Here is a 23,435-nt window from a genome sequence, read left to right on the forward strand (position 1 = left end):
GTAAACTCCCGCCTCCGCAAACGGGAGGCTGCTGGGAGAGACCCACTTCCGCTGACGGTTGCGCGCTGGAAGATGGCGTCCTGTAGGAAGCGACGTGCGCTGGAGGTGCCGAAGGGGAGCGAGTCGGGGGAAGAGTCCGAGGACAGCAGCGGGGCATCGGAGAAAGAAGAAGAAGAAGAAGAAGTAGTGGTGGTGAACGAGGTGAGGCGCTGACGGGAGCCGCCTCTCGCGGGGCCGCGCGACCAGCTGGCAAAAGCAGCTCGAGCGCGGCGGCCGCGAGACTCCGGAAGCACGTGGGCCGGAGCGCGAGGTACGGCGCAGAGAGAGCGAGCGATGCCGAGGAGATGGATTGGGTTAGGATAGGTTAGAGTGGGAAGAGATACCCACATAAGGATGCATGTTGATGATGATGAGGGTGGGTGGAGGGGCGAGTGGGTAGGAGACGTGCACTAGAAGAAGTGGAAAAAGACTTGCATTTATATAGCGCCTTTCACGACCACCGGACATCTCAAAGCGCTTTACAGCCAATGAAGTACTTTTGAAGTGTAGTCACGGTTGTAATGTAGGAAACGCAGCAGCCAACTTGTGCACAGCAAGCTCCCACAAACAGCAATGTGATAATGACCAGATAATCTATTTTTTTTGTTATGTTAGTTGTGGGATAAATATTGGCCAGGACACTAGGGTGACCAAAATTTCTGAACCTTAACTGGGGACACACAGGGTGGTGGGAGCACAGCACAAAGTAGCCAGGGCGAAAAATGTAGGTTGTGCAGCCCAGCAAAAAACAAAAATTCTTTTTAGAAGCCTGTATTTTTAACAGTTGCACACACACACGCACTGTAAATATCAGCCCTGGCTCAGTGGGCAGCACTCTTGCCACCGAGTCAGAAGAATGTGGGTTCAAGTCTCGCTTCAGAGACTTGAGCACGGAAATCTAGGCTGGCTACCGGTGCGGTACTGAAGGATCTTCTGCACTGTCGGAGGTGCCGTCTTTTGGATGAGGCGTTAAACTGAGGTCCCATCTGCCCCCTCGGGCGTAAAAGATCCCGAGGCACTATTCCGAAGAAGAGCAGGGGAGTTATCCCCTGCGTGCTGTCCAATATTTATTTTTAAATCAACGTCATTAAAACAGATCATCTAGTCGTTATCACATTGCAATTTGTGGGAGTTTGCTGTGTGCAAATTGGCTTCTGCGTTTCCTACATTACAACAGTGATTACACTTCAAAAAAAGTATTTGGGCTTTGGGACGTCCGGTGGTTGTGAAAGGTGCTATATAAATGCAAGTCTGTCTTTTTAAACGCTAAACAAATGTGCACACAATTACTGTCGATGTGACGCCACATATCGAAGTACAATAGCACTCTTCAGGAACGTCAGTTTTTTGTACCCACTGTCTATACAGACTATTCAGAAAAACAATCTCTTCACATCACTGCCCAAGTCATTTATTATCCTCCCTACTTTATGGCCCTCCATGAAATACTTTTTGACCAAATTTTTCGTCAATTCTCCCAATATCACCTTCTTTGGCTCCGTGTCCCCTTTTTTTGATTATGCTTCTGTGAATGACTTTAATATCTGGAATAGGGAGTGCGGGGGGAAGCTCAGTGAAGGATAAATGCAGGCAGGGACTAGTTGGGCCGAATGGGCTGTTTCCGTGTTGTAACTTCTATGTATGTCAATGTAAAGAGCTGATTCCCCACTCACCGCATGGGAACTCCCCGGAACATTATTGAGTTCTGGGGAAAGGTCCCACAGCAAACACAGAACCGCGCTTTCCCGCACCGGGTGCCGACTGGCCGAGCGGCCGCCTGTTCCCGAGGGCCGAGCGGCCGCCTGTTCCCGAGGGCCGATCGGCCGCCTGTTCCCGAGGGCCGAGCGGCCGCCTGTTCCCGGGCGCCGAGCGGCCGCCTGTTCCCGGGCGCCGAGCGGCCGCCTGTTCCCGGGCGCCGAGCGGCCGCCTGTTCCCGGGCGCCGAGCGGCCGCCTGTTCCCGGGCGCCGAGCGGCCGCCTGTTCCCGGGCGCCGGGCGGCCGCCTGTTCCCGGGCGCCGGGCGGCCGCCTGTTCCCGGGCGCCGGGCGGCCGCCTGTTCCCGGGCGCCGGGCGGCCGCCTGTTCCCGGGCGCCGGGCGGCCGCCTGTTCCCGGGCGCCGGGCGGCCGCCTGTTCCCGGGCGCCGGGCGGCCGCCTGTTCCCGGGCGCCGGGCGGCCGCCTGTTCCCGGGCGCCGGGCGGCCGCCTGTTCCCGGGCGCCGGGCGGCCGCCTGTTCCCGGGCGCCGGGCGGCCGCCTGTTCCCGGGCGCCGGGCGGCCGCCTGTTCCCGGGCGCCGGGCGGCCGCCTGTTCCCGGGCGCCGGGCGGCCGCCTGTTCCCGGGCGCCGGGCGGCCGCCTGTTCCCGGGCGCCGGGCGGCCGCCTGTTCCCGGGCGCCGGGCGGCCGCCTGTTCCCGGGCGCCGGGCGGCCGCCTGTTCCCGGGCGCCGGGCGGCCGCCTGTTCCCGGGCGCCGGGCGGCCGCCTGTTCCCGGGCGCCGGGCGGCCGCCTGTTCCCGGGCGCCGGGCGGCCGCCTGTTCCCGGGCGCCGGGCGGCCGCCTGTTCCCGGGCGCCGGGCGGCCGCCCGTTCCCGGGCGCCGGGCGGCCGCCCGTTCCCGGGCGCCGGGCGGCCGCCCGTTCCCGGGCGCCGGGCGGCCGCCCGTTCCCGGGCGCCGGGCGGCCGCCCGTTCCCGGGCGCCGGGCGGCCGCCCGTTCCCGGGCGGCCGCCCGTTCCCGGGCGCCGGGCGGCCGCCCGTTCCCGGGCGCCGGGCGGCCGCCCGTTCCCGGGCGGCCGCCCGTTCCCGGGCGCCCGAGTCTCCCATGGCTCTGTGATCTGCCCTGCAGCCTGACCTCTGAAGCTGCCTCTGCTGGCGCCATCTCATTGGCATGTCAGTGCCTCTTGGTCCTTCAGGCTCACTCACCCCGACCAATTCTTTGCCAGAAGCCGCCTGAGACTCAGCATCGTGGCCCGGTCCATAAAGGAGCTGAATTACAGCCTCGTGAGGCAGTGACCGTCCTCAGGCCCGCTCTCCGTGGACTCTTCCACTCGGATCCAGACACAGGGAATCGGGTGGTCTGCCGATTCCCAGGATCTAGGCCAAGACTTTTATTCAATGGCCTGTGTTTGTGCTTCAGTCCCTCGAGTCAGCAGCAGGTTTGCAGCGTCGCTTTGCTAATTTCCCCATTATTTTTGTCCCGCTTTATATTTAACCCCCACGGGAAATGGCGAAGCGTGCCGAGTGAGGAGCGGTCCTGGGACGAACCCGCATCCAGTTATCAGATTTGCGTTTTCACATCAACCAATGAGATGTGTTACCTGTCCCCAGGTTCAGGCTCACACAGACTACACTGCCATCACACCTCCCACGCAAACACAGCCGCCCCATTGGCCAGCACTCGCACCCCACTCTGTCCTTCCATTGGTCCAAACCGAAGCTAATTTGGTCAAAACCAAACTGTCGTCAGAAACTTTCATTAGTTCAAACTGAAGCCAATCTGGTCAAAGCAATTTAGCAGACAACAAACGGTGATCCGCCCTTTCATTGGTCCGTCTCAGCCAATGGGCAAAGAATCTGTTAATCAACAGCGAGCCCTGTTGATTGGTCTGTCTGAGTGCGGGCGCGGATTTACATGAGCTGCAATTGGGATGAATGGATGAGTTTCGTGAACCGTAGACTCTTCCAGGGACATTGCGCAGGGACATAGTACCTCATCTGGGGACTGTCCCTGCAAAACGGGGACCTATGGTCACCCAAAGATACACACACAGTTGGTGGGAAGAGATACACACACACTGGGGAAGGGGGTAGATACACACACGGGCAGGGGTGGGGGAGAGATACACAAGGGGTGAGGTAGAGAGGGAAACACACTGGGGTGGGGATTGGGGAGAGATACACGTGAGGGGGGAGAGGGAAACACGGGTGGGGATTGGGGAGAGACACGTGAGGGGGGGGGGAGAGGGAAACACACACTGGGGTGGGGATTGGGGAGAGATACACGTGAGGGGGGGAGAGGGAAACACACTGGGGTGGGGATTGGGGAGAGATACACACGTGAGGGGGGAGAGGGAAACACGGGTGGGGATTGGGGAGAGACACGTGAGGGGGGGGGAGAGGGAAACACACTGGGGTGGGGATTGGGGAGAGATACACACGTGAGGGGGGGAGAGGGAAACACCTACTGGGGTGGGGATTGGGGAGAGATACACACGTGAGGGGGGGGGTAGAGGGAAACACACTGGGGTGGGGATTGGGGAGAGATATACACGTGGGGGGCGAGAGGGAAACACACTGGGGTGGAGATTGGGGAGAGATACACACGTGAGGGGAGAGAGGGAAACACACACTGGGGTGGGGATTGGGGAGAGATACACACGTGAGGGGAGAGAGGGAAACACACACTGGGGTGGGGATTGGGGAGAGATACACACGTGAGGGGGGGGTAGAGGGAAACACACACTGGGGTGGAGATTGGGGAGAGATACACACGTGAGGGGGGGAGAGAGGGAAACACACACTGGGGTGGGGATTGGGGAGAGATACACACGTGAGGGGAGAGAGGGAAACACTGGGGTGGGGATTGGGGAGAGATACACACGTGAGGGGGGGGTAGAGGGAAACACACACTGGGGTGGAGATTGGGGAGAGATACACACGTGAGGGGGGGAGAGAGGGAAACACACACTGGGGTGGGGATTGGGGAGAGATACACACGTGAGGGGAGAGAGGGAAACACTGGGGTGGGGATTGGGGAGAGATACACACGTGAGGGGGAGAGGGGGAAACACACTGGGGTGGGGATTGGGGAGAGATACACACGAGGGGGGAGAGGTGGACATGGGGTTGCGCTGTGACATGGCATCTTGTGTTTGCAGAGGGCTTTGTCAGGGTCATGAGATATATATCCAAGATTGGGCTGTTCTCCCATTGGCGCACCCATAACAGCTGAGACTCATTCGATGGGAGACTCCATCTCCATCATCATTTATTATTTAGATTTATAACAATGATTGTGCTGCCAGGCATTCTATCAGGGTGTCCAAACTATGGCTTGTGATTCATTCCCAGCCCTCGTGGCCTGGCAGTTTGGCCCAAGATGCTCGGGTAACTTGTATATGTGCTTATATTTCTTATTCATTGCTGGAAATTTGGAAAGGGTTGTCTTAACACTGTCTTCTCATTCTAAATCAGAACATCTGTTCATATCAGCAGTTTGAGATGTATGTGGATTAATGGAAACATATTAATTTGAATTTATAACATTATGTGGCACAGCAGAGACACAGCATTTTTCCTTTCCATGGCTTCTTCTGATAAACTATTTATTGCAGTGAATGGCTTGCAGTCATACTTTTTTAAATGTTAACGATTGGTGTCATCGGCAATACACATTTACAAATCTTTCTATTCTACAGGAGGTGCAAGTAGATTTTGAAGCACACACCATATCTGACAATGATTATTATGGAATCAAGAGACTGTTACAACAGGTAACTTGGAAAACGTGAAAATATTTTGAAGTAGCCAGTTTTTGTGTGGCTAAGTTAATGTATGCTTACCACAGTTGTAATGATGCACTCTATTATTATCTTTTTGTTTGCAGTTATTTCTCAAGGCCAGTGTAAACATCGCTGAACTAGCTGGTATCATTATACAGCAAAATCATGTCGGAAGTGTTATTCGGGTAAGTCAGCTGCAACCACAGAGTGGTTACAATATAAGTTCTTAAAATCTATGACAATATACCAGATCAGAACTGAGGGAAAGAAAGCCTTTGTTTAATAAAATGTTCTCTTGTTTTTTGATCTTCACCTGCATCGCTGGAATAGGTTGATGAACTCGAACAGAGTTGAGTTGACTATCGGATAAATTTAGATTTTTAGTTAGTTCATAAAACTGCAAAGGTTAATGTTGACTAACAATGCTACAAAGTAAAGGAGCTGTTCACCTTTACTGTTGAGAATCTAACTAAAAATATTTTTCTGAAGTAAATGCATAGTTTATTTAGAATCAGCACTAAAAATAAAATTCCCATAGCAAAACAATTGTTCATCCACTGTGTAAAATCCATTGGCATCCAATACAAGAAGAGCACTCCCTGGCATTTTTTTTCTAGGCGTAAAACCATGACTTCCAGTGTTTCATACTCTTAATATGATTTCATCAATACAGTACAAGTATGAGATCTAATCAAAGATGAAGCAGTTATGTTATGAGCAGACGACAATAGTTCAGTATCACTACGATGACTTCCTCAAACACCAGCAATGGATCTATTATTTGCAGTCCTATTTCAAAGCTGTGATGTAACAGCGTTTAGGTCACATAGCAAGCAGGTAGTGTTCAAGAGATGTATAACTGTCATGGACGCCTGTGTATATACAAAGCATATTTCCCTCTAATGTGCAGTGAAATAAATCCTGGTATTACTTCTCATTAGGCTTCATAGCACATTTTTCTTCAGATCGATTATACAAGGGCATGCTGGCAGTTTGAAATGGTACTACTTTCATGCAGACGGTCAAAAGAATAAAAGAAAATGTTGGAGATGCACAGCAAGTTGATGATCTAAAGGAGAAAGATGGGTTAATGTTTCTGATGTGGTGCTTTATCAGAATATATTTAAGATTAACTGCCTTATTTCTGCCAACAATTTCTATATTTTTCCTGACGCTTGTATTTATTGTAAGAATGACATTGCTGGGTGTTGCAAGCTAGAGGTGCATCTTGGGTTAGAATAATGAAAACTGCTCTTGTCTTGTATAATCTTGACTCCTTGGTTACTGTGATGTATTGTGCTATTTGGTAATCTGTAAATAGTATACTATAATAGTTATATACATATATACACTAGAATAAAGGGGCTTGCTGTAACAGAAATATGATTTCTGGGCGAAATCATATGTAGAGGAAATAACTGCTGATGAGGTTCAAAAAAATGTATGTCATGTGACCTGCATTGTATTTCCAGGTATTAAATGGAAATAAAACTTAGTTTAGCTTAGCATGTCTATAGGCTTCACTGTCTGGTATAACTGGATAATTTTCTATTTTAAAGCAAGCTGAGATATTGGATGAAAGTAGTGATGAAGACGATGAAGATGATGTCTTTGGATTCATCACTGTTTTAAACATGACTGAAAGAAAGGCAAGTACACCATGCTTTAACTGAGTTGACCAGCAAGTTGCATTATGTTTGGGATTGAGTTATTCATCATGCTGGATTTGCATGTAAAATGATGGCTTAGTAGTTTTTATGTTAGCCAGTTAGTACTTGTTTTGCTTGACTGCTTTGAAAATCCTCTCGGACCTAAAAAATATTTAGCAATTATTGGAGACAGTGACTAAGCTCACCCTTTAGGTTCATGGAATATAGGGCGTGTGCCAAGTTGCTGTGATCAAATTCCCTTGGTGCTTTGCCTCGGAGACAGGCAATACAACTATTTGTTGTACGGTGCTGTTCTCTCCCTCTGAAACATTAATCTTAATTTTCCCAAAATCTTTGGAAACTGGAATTGTGCCAAAGGACTGGGGGCTACAAATGTTACATCCCTGTTCATAAAGGGAAATGTATAAGACAGGAAATTATAGGTTAACTGGTTTTACTTTCATTGTGGATAAACTTCTACAGTTCATTTATTTAGGATGAAATTGGTGAATACTTAGACATGGACTAATCAGTGACAGTCAACATAGATTCGTAAAGGCAGCTAATGCTTGACCAATGTAATTAACTTATGTTCTTGTATTTTGGGAAAATTGCAGATAATGAGAATGCAATTGATGGATGTGTGTGTGTTCTTATAAGAGGAGTGTTACAAAAATGAGAGCACATGGTATTAATAGAAATGTAGCTGCATAGAATGGTTAGGGGACAGAGATCTAAGAATAGGGTAAATGGGTGTATTTTGGGTTTGCAGAATGCGGGTAGTGGTGTGCCTCAGGGATCTTTACTGGAACGTCTTGTTCTCCTTTTTCAATAACTGATTTAAACATATGTACAATGGGAGCATAGCAAAGTGTGAGGAAGGATGCAAGAGATTGCAGGAAGATATAGTTTGGCTAAGTGGCAGATGCAGTTCATCGTAGACAAATGTGATGTGTACAATTTGGGAACAAGAACAGTGCACAGAACTATACCCTAAATGGTTAGATTCTTAATAGATTTCAGGAGCAGTGGGATCTAAAGGTGTAGATATGTAGATCTTTTAAAGTGGAAATGCAGGTTGAACAGGCCTTAAACATAATAAATGGGATTCTGTGTTTTGTATATAGAGGGAAATTTGTAAAAGATGTTAGTTGGATCCTAGTTGGAGTTTTGCATGCAGTTCTGGACACCCCATTGTCAGGAAGATATTAGAGCTTATGGAAAAGGTACAGCGAAGATTCACTGGAATGATAATCCAGAATGAAAGATTATTAGAGGTTGAAGTGGAATCCACCAGAGGTTTTCAAAATTCTGAAAGGTTTGGAGAGGGTTGTGAAAGATTGCTTCCACTGTTTGACAAATTGGTAATAAGGAGACATTGACTCAAGATTATAACCAGAATAATGAAGGAAGAAGTTAGAGGAAATGTTTTTTACGTAGAAGGCTATTAGAACATGGAATGCCAGCGAGCACAGGCACAATGGGCCAAATGGCCACCTGTGCTGCAATTGTAGAAGTTACACTTTTTTTATTTTATTCATTCATGGGATGTGGGCGTCGTTGGCAAGGCCAGCATTTATTGCCCATCATTAACTGCCCTTGAGAAAGTGGTGGTGAGCTGCCTTCTTGAACCGCTGCAGGACTGTAATATAAATTGGCTGCTGTTAATGTATCTTGTAGTTTGGTAACAAAAACTTTTTAATGGGTCTGGAATATTTGTATTCCTTAATGTCTTTGACTACCTAGTAATTTTGATTCTTGGTGTGGCACTTTTAATGCCCCATTTATATGACAGAACTGCTTTTGATGTGTGTAATTCAGCTGCTCTGTATTTTGGGTTTTCATACTGAATCTATGCCACGATGGGTGTAAATCCTGTACAATATAAGCTTAAAAAATTTGAGCACTGGTACCTAGTCAAGAAGAGATGGTTTTGTGCTGTTCAAGGTACAAAACAACCCAGTTCAGAAATGATGCATGGTAGAAGCTCAATCTGGCTAGATTCTTAAATTCAAGAAATGCACTGCTACGAAGAAATGATGTGAGTGGAGGAATGGATAGTGAGTCTTAAAAAGGAAAATGATCAAACTGGGAAGCGAGGGGAAGTAGATTGAGAATTAAGGAAGGGCTGGAGAAAGCTATGTGAAGAGATGAGGTCGGTGCTGTGAAAACTTCAATTGTGCTGATTAACCTTTATTATAGATGTGATAATTTTCTTTTAGAAGTTCATGAAATAATTCCAATTTTCCTGCTGTAGAAGTATGAATAATTGAGAAACCTTTATTTTTTGGTCTAATTTTAAACACAAAAAAATTAGTATGGCATGACATTTTTTAGATATTGGCCCAATTAATTGAAACCAGAATATACGGCATCTAATTAAGAAGCAGTTCTAAAACCATTTACAAAGAGACATTATAACTATTAAAAGCCCGTCTGACCAAATTGAAGTTTGCTTAAATTATGGTAGCAGTACTCTAATAATTTTGATTTGCATATTCTCCAAAGCTAAATTAACATCCACTGTATGCACTCCAGTGGGAAAGGTTTTCTCTCAGCTCTATGTGTCATGAAAGTATAAAGTTAAATGAATAGAAAGCAGAAACCAATAATATAAATGTCTTTAATACAATTTATTACCCTAATAGCTTTCAAAATAAGCAGTGTGTTTCTTCCATGTAACGGCTACAATAAACTTTTCAAGCCACTGCATATCAAATAATGGCTGTTTAGCTTTTGTAACCTTTTTCAATAACTTGAATGATTTGTTTGCAAGTTTTTCTGAAAATTGTGCACCATTTCAGTATACTTTTTATAGTTTGTGAATTGTTTTTTAATCTACAGGAACAGTATAAATCACCGTATGGCTGACTAATGTCTTTCTATGATCTCTAGGGAACGGAGTCTGTTGAACAGATTAAAGAATTGGTTCAGAGCCAGTGCGAGACCCATCACCAGAGTGTAGCTGAGCAGCTGGACAAAATCCTAAATGACAACAGCAAGCCAGTCAGCTTTCTCATCAGTGAGCGCTTCATTAATGTGCCACCTCAGATCTCTCTGCCCTTGCACAAACAGCTCCAGTAAGGACCCCATGCTAAGCTATTCTGTTATTATGTTATAATAAAAGGCCTGTTGGTGAACAATCCAAGGGGGGGGGGGGGAACCTGATACATTTCTAATCTAGTGACACAAATTAATACAATGGAACTGGTTAATTGAGATGAGTCCCTCATTAACAGAAACAAGGTATTGATTCATGTTTGGAGCAGACTGTCAGAAAAGTAGACTGTTGCTCAGAACATACTGTGATAATTGTACTTGCTAGTTAATACTGTAATATGCATTCCATAAGAACTTGTAAGCAGATAAGACAAGTAAAAGGTGTGTTTGTTCGGTGGCCTAAATCTGTACTTTAAACTCTTAACCCTAGGCTGCTAAATCCGAATGTGGGCCAGCAGTGCATTAGTGATGTTTGTTGATGTATAGGGATAAGATTTAATTTTAAACTTTAAAGGAGCTGTATAAGTATTTTTTTAAGTGTGTGTTGGTACATCTTTAACTCCGCTACTCCCATCTTCCCCATGCCTTCTGGTTAAGGTACAGTAAATGTCACCAAAAATGGAACAATTGTGTCTGGGCACCTGCAGTCCAACTCCATTTACCAAGCAACACTAAACCAGATGCACAGACAGTTTCTCAGGCTGCCTAAGCTGAAAATGCCAATCCTAGAGTAGTAGGGGTACTAATTTGCTTTTAATTTTCCTGGTAAGAGCATTCAGCTGGAAACTGCCCCTAATTCAGCACAGTATGACGTACTATTATGGGATGGCTGAAAAGTACGACAGACATAAGGACAGATCTGGCAGCTTGCAACTGGGCATCCATAAGGCACTGTGGGTCATCGCCAACAGCAAAATTGCATGCTGCCAGTTTGTGACCTCCTAGCTTAGTGCATTCCTTCCTCTTCCATCACCAGCAAGCTGGTAAATCCACTCTAGTTCAATGGGAGTGTAAAAAGGCATGCTCAGAGCAGCACCAGACACCCCTTTTATAATGAAGGAAACCTATAATCGAGGGCTACCTACATCTTAAAGACCAAAAGCAGCTAAATGATCCCATAACCAACAGGTCAGAGCAAAGCTCTGATAACAAATTAGGGGGCATGGCAAAGTGTGAAAATTGTGGTGGAGTGGACAGATAAGTGTTCATAAGAACATAAGAAGTAAGAGCAGTAGTAGGCCATATGGCCCATCGCGCCTGTGCTGCCATTCAATAAGATCATGGCTGATCATCGACCTCAACTCCACTTTCCCGCCCGATCTCCATATCCCTTGATTTCGATTAAAGTCCTGCATAGGAGATTGGTCAAGAAGGTAAGAGCCCATGGGATCCAGGGTGCCTTGGCCCATTGGATCCAAAACTGGCTTAGTGGCAGAAGGCAGAGGGTGATGGTCGAAGGTTGTTTTTGTGACTGGAAGCCTGTGTCCAGTGGGGTACCGCAGGGATCGGTGCTGGGTCCCTTGCTGTTTGTGGTCTACATTAATGAGTTGGATGTGAATGTAAAAAGTATGATCAGTAAGTTCGCAGATGACACGAAAATTGGTGGGGTGGTAAATAGCGAGGAGGGTAGCCTCAGTCTGCAGGATGATATAGATGGGTTGGTCAGATGGGCGGAACAGTGGCAAATGGAATTTAACCCTGAAAAGTGTGAGGTGATGCATTTTGGAGGGACTAACAAGGCAAGGGAATGCACAATGAATAGTAAGACCCTAGGAAAGACAGAGGATCAGAGGGACCTTGGTGTGCATGTACATAGATCCCTGAAGGCAGCAGAACAGGTGGATAAGGTGGTTAAAAAGGCATATGGGATACTTGCCTTCATTAGCCGAGGCATAGAATATAAGAGCAGGGAGGTTATGATGGAGCTGTACAAAATGCTGGTTAGGCCACAGCTGGTATACTGTGTGCAGTTCTGGTCGCCACACTATAGGAAGGATGTGATTGCTTTGGAGAGGGTGCAGAGGAGATTCACCAGGATGTTACCTGGGCTGGAGCGCTTCAGCTATGAAGAAAGACTGGACGGGCTGGGTTGTTTTCCTTGGAGCAGAGAAGGCTGAGGGGGGACCTGATTGAGGTGTACAAAATTATGAGGGGCATAGATAGGGTAGATAGAAAGGAACTTTTTCCCTTAGTAGAGGGGTCAATAACAAGGGGGCATAGATTCAAAGTAAGGGGCAGGAGGTTGAGAGGGGATTTGAGAAAGAACTTTTTCACCCAGAGGGTGGTTGGAATCTGGAACTCACTGCCTGAAAGGGTGGTAGAGGCAGGAACCCTCAACATTCAAGAAGCATTTAGATGAGCACTTGAAATGCCATAGCATACAAGGCTACGGACCAAATGCTGGAAAATGAGATTAGATTAGACAGGGATTGATGGCTGGCGCGGACACGATGGGCCGAAGGGCCTCTTTCTGTGCTGTATAACTCTATGATTCCAAAAATCTATCTATCTCAGCCTTGAATATACTCAAAGACTCAGCATTCACAGCCCTCTGGGGCAGAGAATTCCAAAAATTCACAACCCTCGGAGTGAAGAAATTCCTCTCCATCTCTGTACTAAATGGCCTACCCCTTATCCTGAGATATGCCCCCTAGTAGACAAGTGTGATGTGTACATTTTGGGAACAAGAAATGTGCAAGGAACTGTACCCTAAATGGTTAGATTCTTAATCGAGTGCAGGAGCAGAGGCATCTATGGGTATCGATATGTCGATCTTTTAAAGTGGGAGTGCCGGTAGGACAGGCCATAAAAAAAAAAAAAGTAAATGAATTTCCCACAAGTCAACTCCTTCAGGCAGCTAGAGATGTACAATAGGTATAGATGTGCCTGCGTGGCCCACATTCTGATGATAACTGCATATATACGGTTCAGTAGATGTTGGGGGGGATGTGCCTCCCAGTTGCCATGGGGTAGTGGCGCTTGTTTATTTGCCTTTGAGTCAAAAAAATTTCCAAGATCTTTCTTATGGTTTTTTCGCCTCCCCCAGAAGATTGCTTGGGGTGGGCAGGGCAGGGGTGCGTGGCTGTAGAGGATGGGGCGGATGTTGTGCAGAAGCTCCCCCATGACAGTGTGGGACAGATTTAATGGTCTTTTTTTGTACGGTTGCAAGAAATAAAATAATGCGATACTGTTGGGAGTAGGAGGTTAAGAAATTGTCACTATTTATGCATTGTCTAATGATGTGCTCTCAATGCTGGCACTGTGTGACAAAATGGAAGTGTTTCTTTTATTTCACAGCATTAAGGGTCGTTTCCTTGAGCTCAGAAATTCAAAACAAAGCAGTGGGATAATGCCTGATCCAATCAACTGATGAATGCTTTCTTATGCAAACCTGCATGTATGAAAAATATTTCTCTTTCTCTCTCGCCCACTCCTCACTAGCACAAAAACTCACTGGCTAATGATACTGCTGTGATACAGGGTACTAGTAGATTAAGGCTGGTGGTGAGGGAGAATTTAAAAGTTATGTCCAATGTTAGAATGACATACTTTATTTGCAAGATAGCACACTGATGTACTTGTACTTGTAATACCTTGTTAAAACAATTGCACTTTGGTTTGCCATCCCATTTGTATGTAGTGTACTTATCTCATGGAATTTTTCCTAGTATTTTTGATTCCCATACTATTTTGAATGTGTTTAGGGCTGAATTGATTGATGCCCAGAGGACCAATAAACCTTGTGGCAAGTGTCATTATTATCTTATGATCAGCAAGGCCTGTATGGAAGTGGGAAAGAAAAGCAAGCCACAGCAAAAGGGCAAGCCGAAAGAAGAATTAATGTTTGCAAATGCGGAAGATGAGTTTTTCTATGAGGTGAGTTCCTCTGCCCCCCCCCCCCCCCTCCAAAAAACCCTTTGTATTTGGTAGGTTAGATCAATTATGCTGTAATCTTAGCAAGAATGTGAATGAAGTTGTATGTTGAAGCTGGTTATCACAAATGCTTTTATTGCATAGCTGAGTTTCATGTTTAATGAGATCTGCAAATAAGGAAAAAATCTAACCATGGAGATGTGTCCATTACTGTTTATTTAAACTGAAGAAATGCATCATTTTATTTGTTAAATGTTTTAGTATTTTTAGTTTAACTGTCCAGTTCTAAATTATCTGCCTTCGTTCTAGCAAGCTGTTCTGAAATTCAGCTACTCCGTGGAAGAGGAGAGCGACAGCTGTCTGTCTGGACGCTGGTCTTTCGATGACGTTCCTATGAAACCTCTTCGCACAGTTATGCTAATTCCTTCTGACCGCATAAATGCAGTTTTGGACAAACTCCAAGAATACCTATCGATATAACCAACTGTAACTATAGAAATCATTCATTTTGGGTAAATAAATTGGATGATGAAGTTTCAAACTGTAAATACCGTGCAGTTATTTTATCCTATTAATTTGATATTTTAATGCAATGTGAATGAAATCTTTTGAATGGAAAAATAAAATTAATTTTATGTTTCGATCTAGACTTTATTTAGACAAAGGAATATTAAAACTTTTAAACAAAGTAATACATCTGGGCTAAAATTTAACCAGCATAGAGAAACTATGGAGTCAGCTCTAAACCGGATTAAAGCCTTTCAAATCCCTGGAGAGGCTTTGTGTGACTTCACCCCACAACATGTAAACATGGTAAGCTTTTGGCCCTTTTATTGTTTGCATCATTTTGCCCAATCCAGAAATTGTGGAAGTTAGTCCATCATTGAATGGCACATCTGTCTTCATTCTGGTGGCTAAGGTTTTCTTCTGGTTTCTCGTTCTCTTTGCTTGTTACGTGTTGCTCCTCGCCATCTGTTGGCAGTTTTGAGAAGTGATCAATAATTTTCTGTAGGAGTTCTTTGCTCTCACTGGGGGGTAGGTTACTGAAGTAATACTGAGGAGCCAGCTGGACAAACCTGCAGGGGGAAAAAAATTTTGCAAGTGCTAGATTAAGATGTAGCTGTGTGTTTTCAGGCTGCTTTGCTCCACCAAAATGTTTCATTTCTGAGACTATAAATTGTTAATCAGAGATCCAAAGGCACACAGCATAAGCAGCTGTCTCTGAACCCAGCAGTTGCTGACAACTGCAACTATTCAGGCATATCCCCATGTCAAGTGAGAACTTTTAACACAAAGGGAGCCCTACAGGCACTACAATCAAAGTTCCCTCTAGATTGGTGTAGATCTCGAGGCTGACCAAGAACCACTTGAAGTCATGCAGGACCTTTTTTAAAAAAAAAAAAAAAAAAACCTCAGCTTCCACACTGTATGGCACTGTGCAAGAGAGGCTGGAAACATCACACCCACACCACCCTCTCGGTGGTGGACTAGTTGAGGAGGAGGAGTAGTAGTAGTAGCAAATTGTTGTATGGTATGGTAGTGTAAGATGGTGTTACTCTTCAGCGCAGTAAGATGTCATTTTGTTACTGTGGACCGATAACTGAGCCAAGGGTAATGTGCTAGACCCACTTCTTGAAGAGATTATAAGAAAGTCATCTAGTTTTAGAAAAACATTAGAGGTCTGTGAGCCCATCGGATCAATTATAGGAAGGATTATAATGCAGAGATGGGAGGGAAATAGTGTAGGGAGTATTTATTCATGACTAACAGATTTTTAGAAATGTTTATGACTTAATGTGGATCATAGATTTTAATGTACACTTTGAAATCTGGGTACATTGCACAATAGGGATGTGCTTTTTTAAATCTCTTCCATAAAGGAGTGTAAAACAGCATTAATATTACAAATGGAATAACTTTTGGCTTGAAATTAAATTATTCACCAGCAGACTAACTCGAGCAATACAGTGGTTTAAGCAAGTGCTTGTAAATTTGATCTAGTGAGCGGGTTTTCATACCCTAACCAAGCCTTTGCACTCAAGTGTGTGATTCTGTTCTTTCATTGGCCGCTAGTGAGGGAAGTGAAAAAGCTTCATCCATCTCCTACATTGTAAAAGATGGACTTTTTTTAGCAGTAGTTATGGTAATAGCTGCTTTAATCTGCAGCTGGCTTTAAAAAAAATTTACAATGACCTAATTTTGTGCAATCCACACTCCAATTAACAATACATTCCACTACTGAAGTAATGATGTTCTCATTCTTTAGGGTCTTTGATAAGATTTTTACCTTGGTAAGACTGTCTCTCTGCAGCGATCTTGCTCAGATTGCCAAACGCAGGCATTTCAGTATTAGCTATCTCTCTGCTGTTTTCAACCTGTGACCATAGTGTCAGCTATGGCTCAGTTGGCAGCATTCTTGTCTTGGAGTCAGAAGGTTCTGGGTTCAGGTCCCACTCCAGAGATTTCAGTACAAAAATCTAGGCTGCACTGTTGGAGGTGCTGTTTTTTGGATGAGATGTTAAACTGAGGCCCCATCTGCTCTCTTGGATAAAAGATCTCATGGTACTATTTCAAAAAAGAGCAGGGGAGTTTTCCCTGGTGTCCTGGCCAATATTTATCCCTCAATCAACATCACAAAAACAGATTATCAGGTCATAATCACCTTGCTGTTTGTGGGACCTTGCTGTCCTCAAATTGGCTGCTGCGTTTCCTACATTACAACAGTGACTACACTTAAAGTACTTAATTGGCAATTCTCCTGTATTATTCACCTTCATTCCAGAATGCCCCTTGTGCACAAGGAGAGAAAAGGGTACGGCAGGGGTCTAAAGAACAGGGTTTTTGGAAAGTTGAAGGATCTAGGGCGGGAACTTGAATTGTGGATACGGCTGGAGAAATCACTAAGATAGAGCAGGGCAATGCTATAAAGGGATGTGAAAGCAAGGACAAGTTGGGGCTTAGAAAGGACAGTGGGAATGGGGAACACAGGATTTTTGTGGGTGAAGATGCTAGCTGTGGCATTCTGAAAGATGTAATTTGAGGATGCTGGCAAAGTTTTAGTGGTTTCTAGGTGATAAAGCCAGAAAATAGGGTATCAGAAGCCCTGGGGAAGAGGTGGGGTTGGAGTTATGAAATGGCAGTTAGATACATTTTTGGTAACCGGGGGAGGGAGGGGAGGAGAAACAGAGGGACGCATGGGAAGGAAGCTCCATTTGGGGTTGAGTAGTTGGCCAAAGCTGTACATCTCTGACTTAGCCCAAGCTTAATAGAATCAAAGCCAGAGTACTCACAGGAACTGAAGAGGATTCCTTTTGTCAACATTAAGTTGGAGGAAATAGGGTCTCATCCTGGTCTTGATGTTGAACAGGTAATTAGTGTCTCAATAGCCTTTGGATCAATGGAGGAGGGGAGGAGTAAATCTGAGTGTCCATTTCTAAAAAGAGGAGCAAACCATGAAAGATGCTGCAGGTGACTACGGCCACAGAAGGAGAAGGCATTGGAAGCAATTCACTGCAACGGATATGGTGGAAGGAAAGAATGGGCACACCATAAAGGTGGAGTGATTAACTGTTTCAAAGACAGTAGAGATGTCAAGAATGAGGAGAGATGTTGAGCAGTTAGTCACAAGGTTTGTGACTGATTGATTAGTTTCAGTGCTATTAGCAAGATAGAAGCTACATTGAAATGTCTGGAGTATAGATACGAGGCAGCAATGCAGAGAGACTGGAAAGAATGGGAAACTTGATAAGAGTTGTAGTTGGAAAGAATGGAGAAACAGTAGATTTTTTGTTGAAATGGTCAGGAGGTGCAGTTGTCATGGGAATGACTACAGTACTAAGGTTGGGGAGGAGAAAGAAGATCTAGCATAAGGGATGGAGGACTAGAAATCAAGACCGTGGGAAAGGAGTGGTTAGAGGCAAGATGGCCTTTATTTTGGATTGCTAGCAGTTCTAATCTGATAAAGGATGTCAGAAATTCTCCAGCTCTTGGAGTAGTAGGCAGATTTTACTATGATTGGGATGTAACAGTTAAATGCAGATTGTGAAATCAAGATTCAGTTATGGGAGTTTCCCATCCATTATTGTTCAAAATGGCATCCCATCAGCAGAAAAACAAGAAATCTTTGTTTGTTCTGAGGCAGTAATGCATCTTGAGGTTGAGGGGACGTTGATAAGCCATTCCAGCTTTGTGTTCTCGGTTTATAGCCTCTCAACCCCTTGATAGTGCAGGTGAACTTGTACAATTAAATACCCAAATTACTATTTGAAGGTAATACAGATGTGACACACCCAATTATGATACATGTATATAAACAAGGTTTCTAAAAGTACTCTGGACTCATCAGAGATTTATTTAAGTTACACTTACATTTCAGGTAACACATCCGAGACGATCCTGATGCAGTTGTTCTCAGATATTGTAAATTCATGGAACAAAACCCATTCTGGTTTTAATCTTGTGGAACAGTAGCTTGAAAAAGGGTGCAGCTGTGCTACATGTTTATGTGTTAGCATGATGTAGTTCCCTAATCCATCAACATCTCGAGCAGTCTGGAAATAAGAGTGTTACAGTACATTAATCTGATGAGAGTTTCTAAAATTCTGAACTGAATTAAAAATCCTTATACCATCACTAAATGTGATGTACAAGTAGACTAATGTAATTCTAGTCTACAGTTTCTGTCATGGAAAGATTCTTACTTCAACACACATTGCCAATTTGCATCTCAAAACTGAGCAATATTCAAACCCATTTGAAATGTGTGAGGAATTTGGTCATTTATTGGTCAGGCTTTTAGGAGGAAAATAAACAATTGACTAGCTGTATCTCAACATATAGCAAGTGGACCGAAACCAAAAGTACACTGACATGACAAAGGACACAGAGAGGTTGACGCAAAAGTCCAAAGGGAAATACAAAGTATTGCTGCAGTCCTTAACTATAGAGTGGAGCTGTATATCACATTATTACTTATTACAATGCTACAGGAATCTCTTAATTCACCCAGTACTTTTAAACATAAAATCCCATTTCAGAAGGTCAGTAATGCAATTACATAAAGTCTTTACCTGCATGAAATAGCCAGACAGCAAAGCTCTTTTCACATTCAATGAATTCTTATGTGTGCCAAAAGCAGGTTTTGAAATGGGTAGCTCAATACGCTGCATAATGTCCAGTAGCTCAGCTCGGATGGTATCTGCTGTCCTCAGAGCAGAGCAATTCAAAAAATTGTCATGGCACCATTTTTCATCTTCACAGACTGCACAAGAGTGAAACCAAATCCATCAGAACATCTGGATGTTTTTTTTTAAAGAATAAGTATGACAGAAGATAGCTAGGGAGTCAAGTCAACCATATCAAAATAAAGAATTTCTTCAATATGTAAAATAGGCATACTCTTTTTATTAAATGAGTTTAAAAAAACTTTATGCTACAATTATTTTCAAGAATTAGCTGAAGGATTCCTCCCAACCCTCTTCCTCCCTCAACTATTTTAAAGCTTACTTACATTGGCTTGATGAGATCAGCTTGCTCTGCTTGAATGTACTGTAAACATTTATAAGGGTAAAGTGATCACCCTCTGGATGCAAGAATTTCCTCCGACAAGTACGTGCAACTTCCTCTGAACCAGGAGGCGGATCCAAGAAACAAAAGGGAGCTTTACAGAAGAGAAAATACAGGAAACATTTACAGCAGTTGCTTTTTGGTGCAATTTGTCATTCTGTTGTGTTAATGATTCAGTTTTAAGTACATTATTAAAGCTTTGTTTAAATCTTCCAAGGATGTATTTAAATATGTTTTCAAAATTTGAAATTGGATAATTCTTCCGTACATTGTCTGAACGTCTTGTACACCTTTACAATGGCAAATGAAAGCAGATATTACAGTAAAATAGCAATTTCTTGAACTTTTTAAAGCTGAATGAGTCTATAAGGCAAGGTGTTACAATAGCTTACTGTAGTATAAAAAATATTTGATTGTCATGTCTATAAATCTTCTAAAAATAAAAGTAATGTAATCCATTGTTTTGGCTTAAAAAGACCTATACTTGTTCAATGGGAAGACTAAAATATTTTGATTTGTTATTACTGTTCCAACATTTTTGTCTGCAACATAAATCTATATGAATAAAACTGAAAAGAGGGGGAAAGAGTAACGGGTTGCTTAAAGTACCTGTTACCATGGCAGCTATTGTTAACATTTCATGCACACAATCAAATTCACAGGATGCAACAAGAGCTTTTGCCATTTGGGGATCCAGTGGAAATTCTGACATAATGATTCCAATTTCTGACAGATTTCCATCATCATCCAGGGCGGCAAGGTAATCAAGGTCTTCTAATGCCTGCATCAGGGCTTCAGGAGCTGTTAGAAAAGGCAATTTAGTAGATCATTATGTATTGGCTGTCAAATTCATTTTAAATCCTCAACATTGTATTCATATAGCATTCTACAATCTATGTGCCCATCATCCATCTCTTTCTACAGTTCTATGATGCATGATAAGCATCTCAACCAAAGCCTTATTTTAATTTGCCAAGTCAGAGAGCTGGTGATCGTAAATTACTTTTGCTGGGTTGTTGCAAAATGTGAACAGATAATCAATTACTGGGAATTAAATGAAGCTGCCAGGAATCAACCACTCGTACTCAGCTTAACATTGTGTTGGCAATGAGTAGGTTCAAGGTGTTCATGAATACGAATCGACTGAGATTTCAGCCATACCATTTCAGTTTGCACCAGACCCAATGACATTTAACTAAAGTGCAGCATTGGGGGAATAAAATGACCTAAACAACATCAAGCAATAAAGCATCTCATTTAAAAAAAAAAATAAACTCAATATAATGCACCTTTTCACTTTCTACAAGTGCTTAGGATTATTCTAGTAACCTGTTTCCCCTCTCAAACTATCTTTGCAATTATTGGGTAAATTAGGTCATTTTATGCAATTGTGTAGGGAACTACTAACTTACTTACATTTTTTGGTATCTTGTTCATATTCAGCAGCCGAAGTCTAACTCATTGTGTACAATTTGTGAACTTCTCATTTCTGCTGCATTTAACAATTGGAAAGACTTGGTATACATCATAGCTACAGGGTACAGTATATGCTCAGTGAGCCCAGACAAAGCAAGCCAGTACACTCATAACAATGGCTTTAGTACTGCTGTGTCAATCAGGGTGCAGCTGATAGAATTTAATGAAAGTGAGTTTATAAATTTTCAGAATACTGTAAAGACAAAGTTTTCAATAATTTCTAACAGGCTTGAATCGATCTATCTAAACCAAGCAACGTTGCTTTTGCACACTTAGAAATGTGTCATGTATAATTTTACTTCAAAACTTGCAGATAATCAAAATTTCTGATTTTCAGCATTGCATCATGTTTTGGTTATGTGGAAAGAGTCAGAGGATTTGTGCAATAGAAACAAGGCTGCATTGTGGAAATAGAATTAATAAAAAATGCAGAGAAAGCTAAAATTTAGCCATCAGAATTAAAATACAATGCAAATACTGTCTGCCAGTGTATTTTGTGAGATTTCAATGGACCACTGGTTCAGTACAAAGCAGATTTCTCCAATGATAATTGCCTTTTCTTTCAAGTCAATTGAATAATCTACCTGCAGATCAAATATACTTTTGATATTTATTAATAGATAGATAAGCATTTTATTTTTAAAGCTTTTAGGGTTAGATTATCTCCCATTGGCTAAAAATGTTAAGAACTACGTGCAAGTTATTAGCAGTACATTAGTATTCTCTAAAAATTGTGTGATTAATAAATTTATTAGGAATTATGAATGGTAAATTACTTAGATATTTTGTCAGCTGCAGTAAGGTTGGTCAAATGTTTTTGGAAAGATTGTGTAACAGTGAACACCTCATTAGAATTAGAGAACTGAAGCCAAATTTTGATATTTTAGACAATTTAACATCTAATATTCACTTCAGAATTGGATCATTTCACTCATTTGTTGCATATTGTAACTACAGTATTACCTGGCCTATCAATGAAGTCACATTGGCCCATGTCTGCTATATCCATTCTCTTCAGGAATAAAACCATACGAGTAAGGTTGGATTCTAGGACACAAGCTGGTGAAAGCTCAGTCATCTCTTTCTTTAGAAACTCCTCGGTATATAATCGGAAACATTTGCCTGAAGAAACCAATTACTGTAGTTCAGAATAGCTTAGTTATGCATTTTGAAATTTATGGTTGTACAAAATGACAGGACATATTAGCAGTTATTATAAAACTTGAGGCAAAAACAATATTTGCACTGTCCAATAAAGAAATGCCAGACCTTAAAGTGTGTCTCTTATCCTCGGTGTCAAGAAATTAACATTGTTAAACAGTTATTCTGTCCCTGTGCAGTACAAGATTTTCTTTCCCCTTTTCTCACATCTCAACAGCTACGCCAATCTTACTGGCATTGGCAATGATTTTCCCCTTCTCCCAAATGATTTTGTTTGACTTCATCAAGGCAAGGAAGGTCATCCATTGAATGAAAGTTTCCCATTTCAGGTACCCAGTGTCAGCATCAATCACTCTTCCATGTCATGCACTAAAAGCTGCAGAGTAAAACTCCCTCTCACTCAAGTGGCGCATAAGACGGCCATCATCTACTGACTTACTGGACTGGATTCAATAGGTACAGTTTTTAGTTCAAAGAGGTCTTTTTTATATATAAAGCATTGATGTATGCATATATAATCTCTCATTTTAAACACAGTGTGTATATCAAATAATACCAGAGATTTTACCCAATCTAGCTGTACCCATGATCTGTGTGCGCATCTCGGCCTGGATTTTGCTGATTGGTTGCATCACTAAAGAATCTGCTCGTATTCTTGGATTGTAAACCTAGGATTAGATAGAGAGAACAAAGTTCCAACATATAGGTAAAAATGAAGACTGTGTGAAAGACAGATACGGTGCGTGCGGCAGAACTATTTCATGGCCAGCTGCATATCCAACATGTACAGAGTGAACCTCTAAACAAAGCTAATATGAGAAATTCACACAAGTAGAGGGGTCTGCAATATGCAGGGCACACACTTTTTCCCCTAGTAACATACTGCACATGCCAAATCCATGGAATTGAGGCTCAGGTTGGCCAAAGCCAAGGATTTGGGACTGGGGAGGAGCACTTCTGGAGTTTAACCAGCTAAAGCCATCCAGTTTATGGCACTATCAGCTTCCCACTACTTGTCCCCAGGACCACCTCACTTGTTTTCAAGGCACTGGTTTGTCAAAGGTTGTCATGGTAAGACTATTCACATGAAAATCTCACTCCAAGCCATCTCCAAAAGCCACCAATAGATTTTAGATAGTTTGTAAGCAAATTGTTTACCTGCTTGCAGACAAGTAAACT

The 23,435-nt window shown here is 43.3% G+C and overlaps 2 protein-coding genes across 4 annotated transcripts in view; one reads left to right on the top strand and one right to left on the bottom strand.

The window, feature by feature from the left end:
* bccip (BRCA2 and CDKN1A interacting protein) lies at positions 1-14,695 on the top strand. The gene is made up of 7 exons (XM_085994660.1): positions 1-201; positions 5,449-5,523; positions 5,637-5,717; positions 7,092-7,181; positions 10,077-10,261; positions 13,886-14,057; positions 14,364-14,695. The coding sequence occupies exons 1-7, from the start codon at positions 73-75 to the stop codon at positions 14,532-14,534; spliced, it is 903 nt and encodes a 300-aa protein (XP_085850786.1). The 5' UTR covers positions 1-72; the 3' UTR covers positions 14,535-14,695.
* LOC147113495 (putative pre-mRNA-splicing factor ATP-dependent RNA helicase DHX32) overlaps positions 14,063-23,435 on the bottom strand; it is a 21,704-nt gene continuing 12,331 nt past the window's right edge. Inside the window, exons 5-12 of one of the 3 annotated variants that reach the window (XR_015079219.1) lie at positions 22,825-22,924; positions 22,059-22,217; positions 20,229-20,420; positions 19,564-19,713; positions 19,124-19,314; positions 18,423-18,604; positions 17,345-17,487; positions 15,041-15,130 (exon numbers count right to left, since the gene is read on the bottom strand). Coding sequence is in view for 2 of the 3 variants with exons in the window: in XM_085994658.1 (XP_085850784.1) it covers positions 14,935-15,130; positions 18,423-18,604; positions 19,124-19,314; positions 19,564-19,713; positions 20,229-20,420; positions 22,059-22,217; positions 22,825-22,924 (1,170 nt within the window). In the remaining variant the exon portion in view is untranslated. Of the gene's footprint in view, positions 15,131-16,483; positions 17,488-18,422; positions 18,605-19,123; positions 19,315-19,563; positions 19,714-20,228; positions 20,421-22,058; positions 22,218-22,824; positions 22,925-23,435 lie in introns of those variants that run through there. The other 2 variants (XM_085994658.1, XM_085994659.1) reach the window with 2 other exon arrangements.

This window comes from Somniosus microcephalus, chromosome 8, assembly GCF_052327205.1.
Source record: "Somniosus microcephalus isolate GS21.2 chromosome 8, FLI_Smic_1.0, whole genome shotgun sequence".
NCBI lineage: Eukaryota > Metazoa > Chordata > Chondrichthyes > Squaliformes > Somniosidae > Somniosus > Somniosus microcephalus.

What these genes read in the sequence shown, in the direction of transcription:
- bccip (XM_085994660.1), top strand. Translation starts at nt 73, where the DNA reads ATGGCGTCCTGTAGGAAGCGACGTGCGCTGGAGGTGCCGAAGGGGAGC. An exon ending in TAAACATGACTGAAAGAAAG is followed by an intron (nt 7,182 to 10,076) that starts GCAAGTACACCA and finishes TATGATCTCTAG; the next exon opens with GGAACGGAGTCTGTTGAACA. An exon ending in CCCTTGCACAAACAGCTCCA is followed by an intron (nt 10,262 to 13,885) that starts GTAAGGACCCCA and finishes GAATGTGTTTAG; the next exon opens with GGCTGAATTGATTGATGCCC.